Genomic DNA, 13,549 nt, shown 5'->3' on the forward strand with positions numbered 1-13,549 from the left:
AATTCCATCATTTTGCACAGGGTGTGTCTAGTATGTCCAGTCCTTCTCTGCTGCCGGGATCCCCCCTGTCATAGTACATGGCAATTCAGCTCTGATGAATCATAGCTACATTCCTGAGTACACAGAGAAGCTCCCGGCAGCAGGAACTGTAAAAAAAAAAACAGTAAGGCAATGTTTATCAACAACATTGCTCAGCCACTAATATAGAAAGATACAGTGAAACATTGTTTCATTTTGTATCTTTCTTGTTTATTCATCTACAGGTCAAAGGGATGAAGTCAGTTAAAGCAACCTAATATGTAAAAAAAAGTTGTTTTTTTTTTAAATTAAATGTTCCTCTGTTGTACCCCTTATTAACCCTTAGTTTACTCCAATCAGCCCTAATTAAAGTGATTGTAAAGGTTTGTTATACTTACCTTTCCTATTGCAGTGATTTTTCACAGAGCAGTCCCTATCCTCCTCTTCTCGGGTCCCTCTTCTGTGCTCCTGGCCCCTCCCTCCTGTTCAGTCACCCCACAGCAAGCAGCTTGTTGGGGAGCACCCAAGCTGAGTCACAGCTCCCTGTATCCATTCAGACACGGAGCCCTGACACAGCCCCGCCCCCCCTCTACCCTGATTGGCTTTGACTGACAGCAGTGGGAGCCAATGGCCTTGCTGTTGTGTCTCAGTCAGCCAATCAGGAAGGAGAATCTCGGATGGCTGAGACACTCCTGGACATCGCTGGACAGAGAGGGACCAAACGTAAGTGTTAGGGGGGCTGTGAAGGGCTGCTGCACACAGAAGTCTTTTCATCTTAATGCATAGAATGTATTAAGATAAAAAACCTTCTGCCTTTACAACCACTTTTTCCTGGTAATTTTTTAAACTATTTTTTAGCTAATATTTAAAATTTTTCTGTTTTTGTTTGCTTTGTTCAATAATATTTTTACACCTTTTACATATATTTACACGTATCACACTGAAAAAAGTGCAACATTGAAAAACCTACTTTACTTCATTTATAAATAACTTTTTACAAAAATCATAATTTTAGTGTTGTTTTAAACAGGACAAATTACAGAATAAAATGCACTTTTATGTGCAGTAACACTATTTTTTTTAAACTAACATTGCTCAAAAAAGAAAAAGTGCCTTTTGTTTAGTTTTATAATGTTTCATTGTCTAAGAATTGTGGGGGGAAAAAAATCATTGTTTCAGGACAATATTCACAAAAAGAAAGCCTTGTTTGTCCTTAAAAACAATATATGTATTACATTGTTTTTTTAACCACTTCAATACCAGGCACTTACGCCCCTTCCTGCCCAGGAAAATTTTCAGCTTTCAGCGCTGTCACACTTTGAATGACAATTGCGCGGTCACGCAACACTGTACTCAAAGTAAATTTTTATCATTTTCTTCCCACAAATAGAGCTTTCTTTTGGTGGTATTTGATCACCTCTGCGGTTTTCATTTTTTGCTAAATAAACTAAAAAAGACCAAAATTTTTGTAAAAAAATTATTTTTTTTTAGTTTCTGTCATAAAATTTTGTTTTCCCCTTCACTGACGGGCACTGATGAGGTGGCACTGATGGGGACTGATGAGGCGGCACTGATGAGTTGGCACTGATAAAGTGGCACTGATGGGCACTGATGAGGAGGCACTGAAATGTAGAATTGATGGGCACTGATAGGCGGCACTGATATGCAGCACTGATGGGCACCAATAGGTGGCACTGATATGCAGCACTGATGGGCACTGATAGGTGGCACTGATGGGCACTGACAGGCGGCACTGATGGGCACTGACATGCGGCACTGATGGGCACTGACAGGCAGCACTGATGGGCACTGACAGGCGGCTGTGATGGGCACTGACAGGCGGCACTGATTGACACTGACAGGTGGCACTGACAGGTGGCACTGATGGGCAGCACTGATGATGAGGTACTGATAAGTACTGACAGGTGTTACTGCTGGCCAGTGATTGGCAACATGGTGGGCAGTGATTGGCACTTTGGGGGTAGTGATTGGCACTGTGGTGGGCACTGGCAGAATTTATTGTTTTTACATTGCTGGGCACTGGTTGTCAGGTGATTTGTACATTTGAGGGGGCTGTGCTGATAATCAATGTGCTGATTATCCACTTAGACTACCATGTTAGCTTATTGCAGCCCATCCCCGGTGGACGAGATGTGATGCCAGTACATATGGACTCACTGCTACCTGTAGTCCTCCTCTCTCTCTCCTGCTTGGAGATGTACCTGAACTCTACATTTCAGCTCTACATGTGAGTGGATATTGCTTTTTATTATTAAATTGTGTTTGATACATACTCAGTGGCGCCCCTTTTCCTTGTTTTTTTCCTAGCACATTGGACTTGGATTCCGGTCCTTTATGGTGGCTGCCTTGATAGACTGACTTTCCACCTATGTATATGGTTATATATATGTGTGGATCTTGCCCTTGGACTAATAGGAACAGTTGACTGAGGTACTTTTGTACTGCGCCTTTTTTACTACTGTGACCAATCACAGCTGATCACGTGGTAAGAAGCCTCTGACAGAGGCTTCTTATTACGATCAGAGATGCGGGGTGTCAGACTGACACGCCGCACTCGTGATCGCCATGCTGCACGCCCCCACGGGCGCGCACTGACATGTTTTCCTGCTGGACGTCATATGACGCCCAGTCAGGATAACAGAACCACTTTCCGGCCGTCATTCTGAATACGGCAGGCTAGAAGTGGTTAAGTAATGACAAAATTATCGCCGCATAAACAGGCTCATAGCAGAAATTAAAAAATTGCACTGGTCTATAAGGGGTGAACAGGCGTGAGAGCTGAAGTTGTTATTGCCACCCATGATTTACATATCAATGCCACTGGCCGCCCTGCACATATCAATGGTGCCTGCGCTTTACATATAAATCATGCATACAGAGCAGGGCTGGCAGCATTAATAACTCACTGGGCTGGGCCTATCTTAAGGTAGGGGCCTAGAGCTACAGCTCCAATATCCTCTATGCCATCCGGTCCTGGCTCCAGCCAAATGAAACAACAAACACATAAAAGCAAGGCTACTACAATAGCAGCTCAAGTTTTTATGTTTCCTCCAGCCTGACACAAGCTTTGCAATGTTTGTTATTTTCGTACAGGTTTTTGTGTTAGCAGCAGGTGCCTTCCAGTAGGTATACCCTACTACTCAGGCACACCTGAGGTTTACCTTGTTAGGTGTTCATAGCTCAGGGACCCCCTCTCCCTATTTTTTTTTCATCCCTAGTTCCTTCTCCACTTGGGAAGAAGCTTCTAAATCTGATCAGGAGTAGGCTCTAGTTGAACCCCCTTTTCCACTATCGTACCAGGTCCTCCTAGGTCTCACATCTTTTTTGTTGGGTCTACTTGGGGGCCCCATCTGCAGTCATGGATCTAGTCTTTTACTTGCCCCTTGTGGTACTCTGCAAGGGGAACAAGGATGTCACTCTGCAGTTCTCACTGGGGCAGAGTTGGGATTCTCCCCTGAGACAGGTTTAGACATTGAAGTGGTCTGGCTTGGCTGAGATGTACACTTTTCATTTGCGCCCCTGGGTTCCTTCCAGCATTAGTGATGTCATGTCTGGTACAGATGGATGATGTACTTCCAGGTCAGGTCTTATGCCGCCTGGCCTGGATCAAGAGCATGATCACAATGGAAGTCAAGTGAGACGGGCGCCATTCCACAGATGCCAGCCCAGGATCATGCCCAGCCTAGGCAGAGCTGGTCAGTCTATTTTTTCACATTAAGGCTCATAGCCGTTTGTGGTGAGCAACCTCCCAGGGGTGATGTTGGAGGCTGCTTCGTTAGCTGTGGCATATTTGGCAGACCATGCTGACAATGGCTCAAAGGCCAAAGTCTCCAAAAGACTCCTCCAATACATGCAAGAAAAAATGCAGTGCATATCATAGCAAACTATCAGCTTCCTGGCAGAAACCACTTTGTAAGTGTTGTACAGACAAATTAGTGAAGAAAGAAACCTCTGTCCACTGACCTTTTTGAAGGATTTATGGAATGCATGAGGAAATGTCTGCTATATTTTAGTCTTTTAGATCACTGTTACAATATTTTTTTCACAAGCTCCTTTGCCTAGTATACCTAGTACCTCTGCAGCGACGACTACTTGGGAAGCTGTTCCCAAAGGTTTCTTCAAAAAACAGGGGACTGCAGAGGATCCAGTCAACAATTCTGGTTCACTTCCCGAGGAGTGAGAACTCAAGAAGGATAGGTCCAGTGATAAAATACAGAGATTTTTGTTCCCTACTTAAGAAACACAGGAACTTCTGCGTGCTATATATATGATACCTTAGGATTCAAGGAAGAGAAAAAAAATGATCAATTCACAACCGCCTGTGTATGGGGCTTCACTCTAAACAAGGTTGCACATTCCTCGTACACCATGCATTAAAAGATACCATCATGGAAAAATGGAAAAACCTGGATAAACACATATTTTTCCCATCAAATCTTAAGAGAAGGTTCCCCTTCAAAGAGGAAGATGCCATACTACGGGACAAGTGCTCAAAATGAGATGCTTCTCTTTCAAAATTACAGAAGAAAACAGACCTTTCGCTTGAGGACACAGGAACCTTAAAGAATTTTATGAATATGAAAGCTGAAGGTTTTCTGAGAAGAGTCTGGGGATTGGGGCTGCTAACTTCAGGCCAGCTCTGGCTACTATATATGTAGCAATCATCCTAAACCTGTGGGTGGAACAACTCTATTCCCACCTGGAGTTAGGTACCCATATGGAAAAAATATTCACTCTTCCAGTGTTGAGTAAGGCAGTATCATATTTTGCAGACACATCAACAGAAGCAGTTAAATTCACAGCAAGATCTACAGCTTTGATTAATGAAGCTAGAAGAGCTATTTGACTGACAACCTGGCCATGAGATTTGGTCTCCAAAGTAAAGTTATGTATGTTTACAGAGGATCTGTTTTTTGGATTTGGTAGTTCTAGAAAAGTCAGCAGGTAAGAAGAAGGGGTTCCCAACACTGAAAAAACAGCAGGGAAAAAATTATTTTCATCCCTTTAAGAACCAAAACCAGAAGAATTTTATGACGTAAAATCAACAGAAAGTCACAGTCTTCCACAGTGACAGCAAGTAATAAAAAGACCCCTTTATATTTCACCTTTTTTGAAGGGGTTCCGACATAGAATTTACTCACAAGCCCTCAATCTGCTATTGGCAACAGTAACAGAACGGAGGTGATGAAGCTTGTTGATCTTATGATAGCAGTCATTCAGGGTGTGCTATGGGTACAGTTGCATATGAGACCTCTACAGAATTACTGTAGGAATTTGTAAGTAATGAGTCTGTTCGTTGGTTGATACATACAGAATACCTAACCCAAGGAAGGTTATGGAGTCAGTCAACGACAATGAAGATTACAAACAATGTATGCCAGCATGTGGGGTTTGGGCACCCATATGGTGGAACTAATGACACAAGGTACATGGGATCCCATGTGGCTCCAGAGTTCCTCAAACACCAGAGAAATGAAAGTGGTGATGAAAGCCATGGAGTAATTTGAACCTTGGATAAAAGGCCACCACGTGCAAGTGGAAACATTTATCCAAATAATGAAGGGATGGACTCCATTGTGGACTGATCATCTGGCATACATACATCTGATTATTTTATTCATTATGACTTTATGTCACTCACTTACAATGTTATCCTTTATAGCGCTCATCATATCCACAACTTTCTTTCCAGGGTAGGCATTGCAGTGTAATATCGGTACATAATTGATATCAAACCACTGCTTGTGGCCAAAATTTTCAATAAATAACTGTAGAGAGATGGACCACCTAAAAATATTTGGGAGGATCTGGAAACGCCATCCCCCATGAACCTTCAACATGGCAAGGTAGAAATAAGACAGGTGGGTATGTGATTTCACTCAAAGTGAATGAACGCACTACTGACTGAATTAAAAAAAGACTGAGGGATGGAAATGGGCAAGGCCTGGAATAAGTCTGGGCATGATATTCATCTTGAAAATGGAATTCCTACCCATCCAGGTATATGAATTATTATGCCACTTACGTAAATCTAATTATACGAAGTGTAGGTGGAAAATTGGCTGCAAATATTTTATTCACAGAGGAAGTTATTCACACCCCTAAGTAACTAAGGTGAGAATTTGCCACGGCAAAAGAAAGGGCAAGCAAAGAGTACAGGCTCGTTTGGAGTACAGTGTAACATTTTACATCTCAGACTTGTGCAAACTGATCTTGAAATTAGATAAGGTACTGTATTTATGAAATTCATTCAAGATATTGGGTAAGATAACTTCCGGAGATGTGACGAAAGAGAACAAGTTGTCAGCAAAAGCTGCTACCTGCTCTAGTGCACGCCTAGGGAAGCCCCTAATACTTAGGTTTTGGCATATGTGGCACAGGAAGAGCTTGTCTTGTTCGCCCTAACTGCTGCTGTAGGAGTAAAATAGATGGCATCAATCCACCCACTAAAATTTGCTCCTACCTCGATATGGGTCAGTGTCTCCTTCAGGCCATTCCACCTTGTCAAAGGTCTTTTCTGCATCAGATCAAAGCAAACAAAAGGGGATCATCCTAAGGTGGGCTGGGTGATCTATGTTGAGCACCTTGTAGTGTTATCTTTTGTCTCTTTGGTGGACATAAAATCCACTGGATCAAGGTGGATGATAGGATCTTAGTGAAGATCTTTAAGTCTATGTTTAGGAGTGAGATTGGATGATATTTTCATACATTAATTCATACATTTAGCTTCTTTCTCCTTTCCCCTCTTCAAGGTTATGGTATTATGTGTCCATATACTGTATGTCTGTCTAAAATTAAATCAAACACTGCCACAAACCTGGAGGCTAGGATGAGGGGAATGCTTTCTAATAAGCTTCCATTTAACCATCAGGCCCTGGGGCTTTATGAGGTTTATGGGATTTGAACACTGTCAGAAATTCATGAGTTGTTATCGAAGCATTGAGAGATGCGACCACGTCATTGAAGCTAGAAGGAAGGCCCAAGGCTATGAGATAGTCATGTATATGCTGCTGTTTATGTTGAGCTGAGTTGGGTCTAATAGATTCTGTAAGTGTGCTCACTTTGAATGATGTGTTTCCTGTTTCAGATGGGCGAAGCCTCTGTCTTTAATAAGTTGTTTTGGAAGATTCCTGAATTCCTAACTGGCTCTGTTATCTGCCTTAATGGGCATTAGTAAAAATATGCATAAACAATGATAATTGTTTGAGGATTCTATTGGCAGGATCTCAGTGACATAGCATCTGGGACTTTTCACAATGAAATGAAGGTGTGAGGTTAATTAGACACAAGTATGTCACTTTGTAGCTTACCCTGGAGCCTCTGAATTTGCTTAGTGAAAATCTCAGCTTGCTGAGCACTGGCCAACCTCTCCTCTTCCAGGATACCTGCAAATCAAAGTCCATATCAAATAAAGAACCATTTTGTGTTATTTGACACTACTGTACACTGTCCTGTTTTCATCAGTCACTTAAGAATTGTAATAAATGTAATTACTGTACATCATTTGCAGGAATGATGACCCTGTTTTGCTACTTGCAGTATCATGTCAATCTATGTAACTAGTGAAAGTTTATTTGGCTTTCTTATAAAAGGGGTGAAATGCATGCTTGAAGCTGCTTGAAATGTGTAACTATACTCATAGATGGCTTCACACTTTTTACTGTGGCTGGCCACTAGTAATCATGAAAAATATTATATTAAGTGTTTTAAAAAATAGAGCTAAAACCCTCAGGAATGGGTTGGTAAAAATTGGCCCATGGCACAACAGTTTGGTGACATAGTTTGTAAGTGTCCCCCTTTTTTTAGTTTTAAAAAAAGTAGTAAATAAGTGCATAAAAAGTAGGACAGTATGACATCAGTGTCAGCAGTTCCAAATACAGACACAATGTAGGTGTTTTTTTTATAGAAGATTACAGCATCAGTTCTCAGATACAGATATGTAAAAATGGGGCAGTGCCAGGACAATTTGTTAACAACAAGAACAGGTGGGAGGCACAGAGAACAAAAAAAAAATTAGATGGTCAGCCCTTTTGATTTTAGAGATTTTTTATTTTGTTTGCAAAGGGAAGGAGATGATGCCAGGGGGCAGTATTGTTGGTGCTTAATAACACCATCAGCCTAAACACAGCAGCAAAAAACAGGGAAGTGCGTTTGGTCTTTTCCTTTTAGAACAGGTCACAAATTAGTTTGGGCAGGCCAGCACCTCAAGCACATATTGGGTCAGCTCCTGCCAATGGTCCTTTCTTCTAAGAGCATCAGTATCAGCCCTGGAGCCCACTTAGTCACTGACTATTAGGTTCAGGCCCACTCATGCAGAAGAAGAGGATGGTTCCTGTATACTTATGGCTTACCATTTTCATTGGGGGGGGGGGGGGTAATCCCAAGCTCCCTAGAGACCATTTTCATCCTATAATATCATATCAACTTACTATTTACTCACTCCTGCTGGTACAGCCTCTGCAGCATATGGAAGGGAGAATTTCAGAGCATGGAGGTGGCCAATATCAATCTATTGGCAAGCAGCTAGTTTTTGTGCTGCATTTCTTTCAAGTACGCCATAGCCAAGTAGGAGCAGAGAAAATGTTCACAAACCCTCCGGGTCTGGTGTAGCAGAATTTGGAATTCTGGGTAATTACCCAGGAAGCACTGAACTATTGGCACATGCTTGATCCCCCCCTTGCTGAAGAGCGGTCAGTATGTTTGTGCCATTATCACATATTACCTTGTGGGTGGCACAGGCTCTGGGAAGCTTGCTGGTGCTATTGCTGTGGAGGTGGCATTCCTGGTAAAATGATGAAGCCAATGAGGGGGAAGTATCTCCCACCAAATAAGGCAGAACTACAAACTCAAGTGGTGTTCCCCATGCCCCTTTGCATACCTCTTTCACCACTGTACTCCCCTCACACCTCTCCTACTTCTTCCACCACAGCATTGCCTGCACACCTTTTCAACCACTGTACCCCCTCGCACACCTCTGCTACCATGGTACCCCTTTGCACACTTTTGCCACTATGGCACTCTCCAAATGCCTTTTGGTGTGTACCCTTTACACACCTCTGCTACCACTGTACTCCTTCGCACACCTCTGCTACCACTGTACCCCTTTGCACACTTCTGCCACCCCTGTGCCCCTTTCCATACCTCTGCCAATACTATGCTCCTTTACATACTTCTTTCACCACAGCACTCCCCGCACAACGCTGCCACCACCGTACCTCTTTGCACACCTCTGCCATTATGGCACTGTCCACATATTTCTACCACAAAAGCATCTTTCACACACCTCTGCCACCACTGTACCCCTTTGCCCACCTCTTGTACCACTGAACTCTCTGCTCTGCTATCATTTTTTCACCCCACCAAAAACCTCTGCATTATTATACCTTCCACACACCTCTGCACCCCCTAGCACACTCCTTCCACAACTGGACTTTCCCTGCACAGCTCTGCTACCACTGTATACAGCTCAGACAACTTTGTACCCCTTGAGTACACCTCTGCTACAACTGTACTCCCACCTCACACCTCTGACATCATTGTTCCCTTTCGCACAACTCTGTTATCACTGTTCCTACTTGCAAACCTCTGCAACTCCCAACATGCCAAAACTGCACTCCTGCTGTACACCCTGTATCTATCGCCTATGCCCCTGCACACCTCTATACCCTTTAAAAACAGAACTGCCACCACTGTTCCCCTCTACAAATACCTCTGCACAACTTACAGTACCCACCTTGCATACCTCTGCACCCAGTTTGCACACCTCTGCCACAATTGCACTCAGATATGTTACTCCCCTGCCAACAATCTCTCTCCCTGCATACCTCTGTACCCCCTAACATACCTCTGCCATCACTGTACCCACCCCCCAGCCACCAGATCCCCAACACCTCAATAGCCCCTAACACATCTCAGCCACCACTGTCCCCCTTTTCTTCCCACCCTCTTTTCTTAGCTCGCCCATAAACAACTTTGTCCCACTGTATCCCTAAGCACAAAAACTTTTTTGCCACCATCCAGGTAGTATTAAGCCGGTCATATATTATACAATTGTTTTGTACAATTTTCCTTTAGATTAACCAAAGCCATATAATATGAGATCAAAGCTAAACACTTTTAATTTGTATGCAATCAGGCAGGCCCTTGCACCACATAGGTGAAGGCAAATATAAAGGAAATTGAATAAGACAGTTGTATAATGTACGGCCAGCTTTAATTGGGTGCTGCCACTTATATTGCCAACAATTAACTTTGGGTGTAGATAGCAGCATGCAATACAAACAAAACAAAGTATGCTGTGCCACTGAGGGGGCGGGGCCGGGATGTGGTTTTGTGCAGGCTTCTTGCAAGGATTGGAGTCGTCTTGCAGACTTGACTGCAGTCTTCTCCCCAAATAGTCATCTCCTCCTAATGCAGTGACCTCAGAATCAGAGTCCAGTCACTATGATGACCAGGGGTAACAGCCAGAAAAAAGGCATGCCCTGGAAATTGAAACCCAGCTGGGACACAGAAGTTGAAGGACAATGGATCAATAAGCAGGTCTGTCCCGCCAAATTCGGGACAGTTGGTAAATATGCTGCCTACAAATACAGTTCCAGTATGCATTGCATACTAAGACCTTATGATACGCTTGCCTTAGAACGAAGCCCTCCAGCACCGCTAAGACAGCTGACATCTTCCTGCGGCCCTCCTTCCGGGTTTGTGGCCTCCGGCTACATGAGTGGACGTCACTCTCATGCATAGGCGCGGGAGCCGATGTCTTCAGCATGGGCTCTGAAGGATCGGCACTGTAAGCCGGACCTTCAGAGCGCATGGTCCGGTGACGTCATTAGCTGCATGCACTCTGAATATCTCCTACTGTGCAAGTTTAGGAGATATTCTCAGTACCTACAGCCTTATTATAGGCTTGCCTGTAAGTACGTGGTGGTGGTACAGAGTTTACTGCCACTTTAATGCTGCAATTTGAGCACCCCACACTTAAAAAAACCCTATTAACACAAAATAAAAACCAATAAAACCCAGAAGAAATCATAATTCTAAAATACCATACACCTTTCCAAAACAAATGTAGCAAGGTCCCGGTTCCCCTTTGGCCTAATGAGAACCTCCAGAGTTAGGGACAGCTGACATCCTTCTGTGTAGAGTGGGTTACAAGGCATGGTGGGTGTAATGCAAGGTAGATTCATGGGCACCAGACACTTCTCCAATGCAAAGAGATTTATTTTCACTTGAACAGAACTGTGGGAGAGAGGGTTAAGTGCCCAGGACACCCTTTAGTAGTTGTAATGGTAGTTAGCAGACTCCAAGACTTCTATAGGTAGACAGCCATGCAGCGAAAGGCACCCAGCAGCACACCACGTCTGCATATGTAGGATTGCTGTCTTCTATGGCAACAGTCTTATTACAGTTTCTAACACAAGTTGTAATGAACTTCTGTACTTTCTCAACAATCACTTCTTGTAGATCTTCACTCCACTGAGCTCCCAGTCTCTCTCACTAGACTTGCTGATCCACTGCCACTGGATCTCCTGAGCTCTTCCAGCCTTCTCACTGAGTATCTTCCTCAAGCGTCCTCCCCGCTTCCCTGCTGGGTCCCTAGTTTGGCACTCACAGATACTCCTCAAGCATCACCCCACTGGCCTGCTTGGCCCCTGGGTTGGCACACAAGGCTGCTCTGCAAGCATCACCTCCGCTGGCTGGGTCCCTGGATGGCACCTGCTGAAGTTTCCCAATTCTTCACCGTCCCAGGTTGGTGAGAACACTGCTCCGGTACTTGCTCCAGCTACTCACTGTGGTCCCTGGTAGTAAGGTGGTTGGCCCCTTATTGGCAACAGCTTCCCCTCTACCTCTTACCATGACAGGTTCTCCGGCCGGCAGAACCATCACTTCTGGTTGGACTACAAGCCGCAATCCCAACCCTACACTGCTCTCTTGCTTCTGGATAGGCCCTCAGACAGCCTAGCAGCCAGATGTCCCCGGGATAGGCCTCAGACTCTGGCTTGCAGCCCAGGGCAGCACAACACACGTCCACCCAGACAGCTGTCCAGGTGGCACAGAGCCCCGATTACCTGACCTCACCCAAATAAACAGGCTCTCCCAGCAGGCCAAGGGACCCAAGAAGATCCCTTCCATTGGCTGAGATACCCCATCTATTCCTAATCTGTCCTTGCTTTGCCCTTATCTTATCTAATGCCACCAGATACCCGGCCATCTAGTGACAGAAGATAGAAGTACAGCAACTCCAGAATTAGGGTGGAATCAATTGATCTCCTATCAACTGGCCAAGACAACTATACCTGGCAGGTAAATATAAGAGCAACCCTGCTTAAACATCAGGATGCTACACAAAAATCCACCAAACAGATGTATTTTTCTTTTTTATCAAACCCCTCGCACCAAGAAAACATAAAAACATAATTTAATAACAGATCCACCTAATCTCTCTCAGTGCAGATTGTTGGCTTTCTTTACCACAGCTCCAATACATCCAATACACTGTCAATATGGCTGCTGTGAGCCCCCCACCTCCTCATTATTGACTCTTGTAAGTTAGCAGGCTATGGGTCTGTGCTGTGCAGTGCACTGTGGGTTGGCCCAAAATTCGCCTGGACGATTTCACCCAAATTCGAATCCCAGATATTCACCACCAACTTGTTTTCAGGGGATTTCAAGCATCATCCCTACCCATCTCAAATAACACCATGTTATTTTATGTATATACTGTGTATATATATATATATATATATATATATATATATATATATATATATATATATATATATATATATATAATGTATAATTAATCAGCATTTTTGCCTCCTCACAATAATACATCATTTGTATTAATACCTTAAACTTGAACAAATTTGTGACACTATGTTTATAGACGATAAAATAAGATTAAATACCCAAAAGAAACCCATGCAAATTATAAATTCACCCATCTACACATAATGCCCAGAAATATGTTGTAGTAAGTGATCAAACAAATGAAAGTGCAAAGTTCTATATCCCTGCATTCTCTACTAGAAATATCTCCATCCCTAATGACGTTACCTTGCATCTCCAGAAAGCTGTCTTCGTGTTTCAGTGCCAGCTCCCGGGTCTCTTCCAGCTCTGTCAACAGCTGAATAATCTGCGTCCTCAAATCTTGGCTCTCCAGGAGCATGCTGTTTGGACCACTTTCTGAACTGCTTGGCACATCTCCAGATTCCGACTCAAGGTCAGGTGGCTCCTCATCCTCCGAGTCTAACAACAAATGAAATATTTGGTAAAATGGACATTTTGAAATAATGCATTAATCATTAGTTTTATAATTCAAACAACGCCTTGTGGTATCAAGCAGCTGTTTTGTGTTTTTCTTTCTTTATTTTATAGGAGGTACACACATCTACAGATCAGAATGGCAGTATGTGCTGGAAATAAGAAGTCTGATGGGGGGCAGGAGGCGGAGCTTAGCGGAGCAGACATGGATTGTTAGAGCTCCACACCGCTGAGGAGAGAAGAGAAG

The 13,549-nt window shown here is 43.6% G+C and overlaps 1 protein-coding gene across 5 annotated transcripts in view; it reads right to left on the reverse strand.

Moving 5' to 3' along the window:
* CCDC136 (coiled-coil domain containing 136) overlaps positions 1-13,549 on the reverse strand; it is a 121,173-nt gene that overhangs the window by 57,141 nt on the left and 50,483 nt on the right. For all 5 annotated transcript variants that reach the window (XM_073619338.1, XM_073619335.1, XM_073619336.1 and 2 more), the window contains exons 3-4: positions 13,096-13,287; positions 7,350-7,424 (exon numbers count right to left, since the gene is read on the reverse strand). In XM_073619338.1, the coding sequence (XP_073475439.1) occupies positions 7,350-7,424; positions 13,096-13,287 (267 nt within the window). The remainder of the gene's footprint in view (positions 1-7,349; positions 7,425-13,095; positions 13,288-13,549) is intronic.

This window comes from Aquarana catesbeiana, linkage group LG03 (assembly GCF_042186555.1).
Source record: "Aquarana catesbeiana isolate 2022-GZ linkage group LG03, ASM4218655v1, whole genome shotgun sequence".
Lineage (NCBI taxonomy): Eukaryota > Metazoa > Chordata > Amphibia > Anura > Ranidae > Aquarana > Aquarana catesbeiana.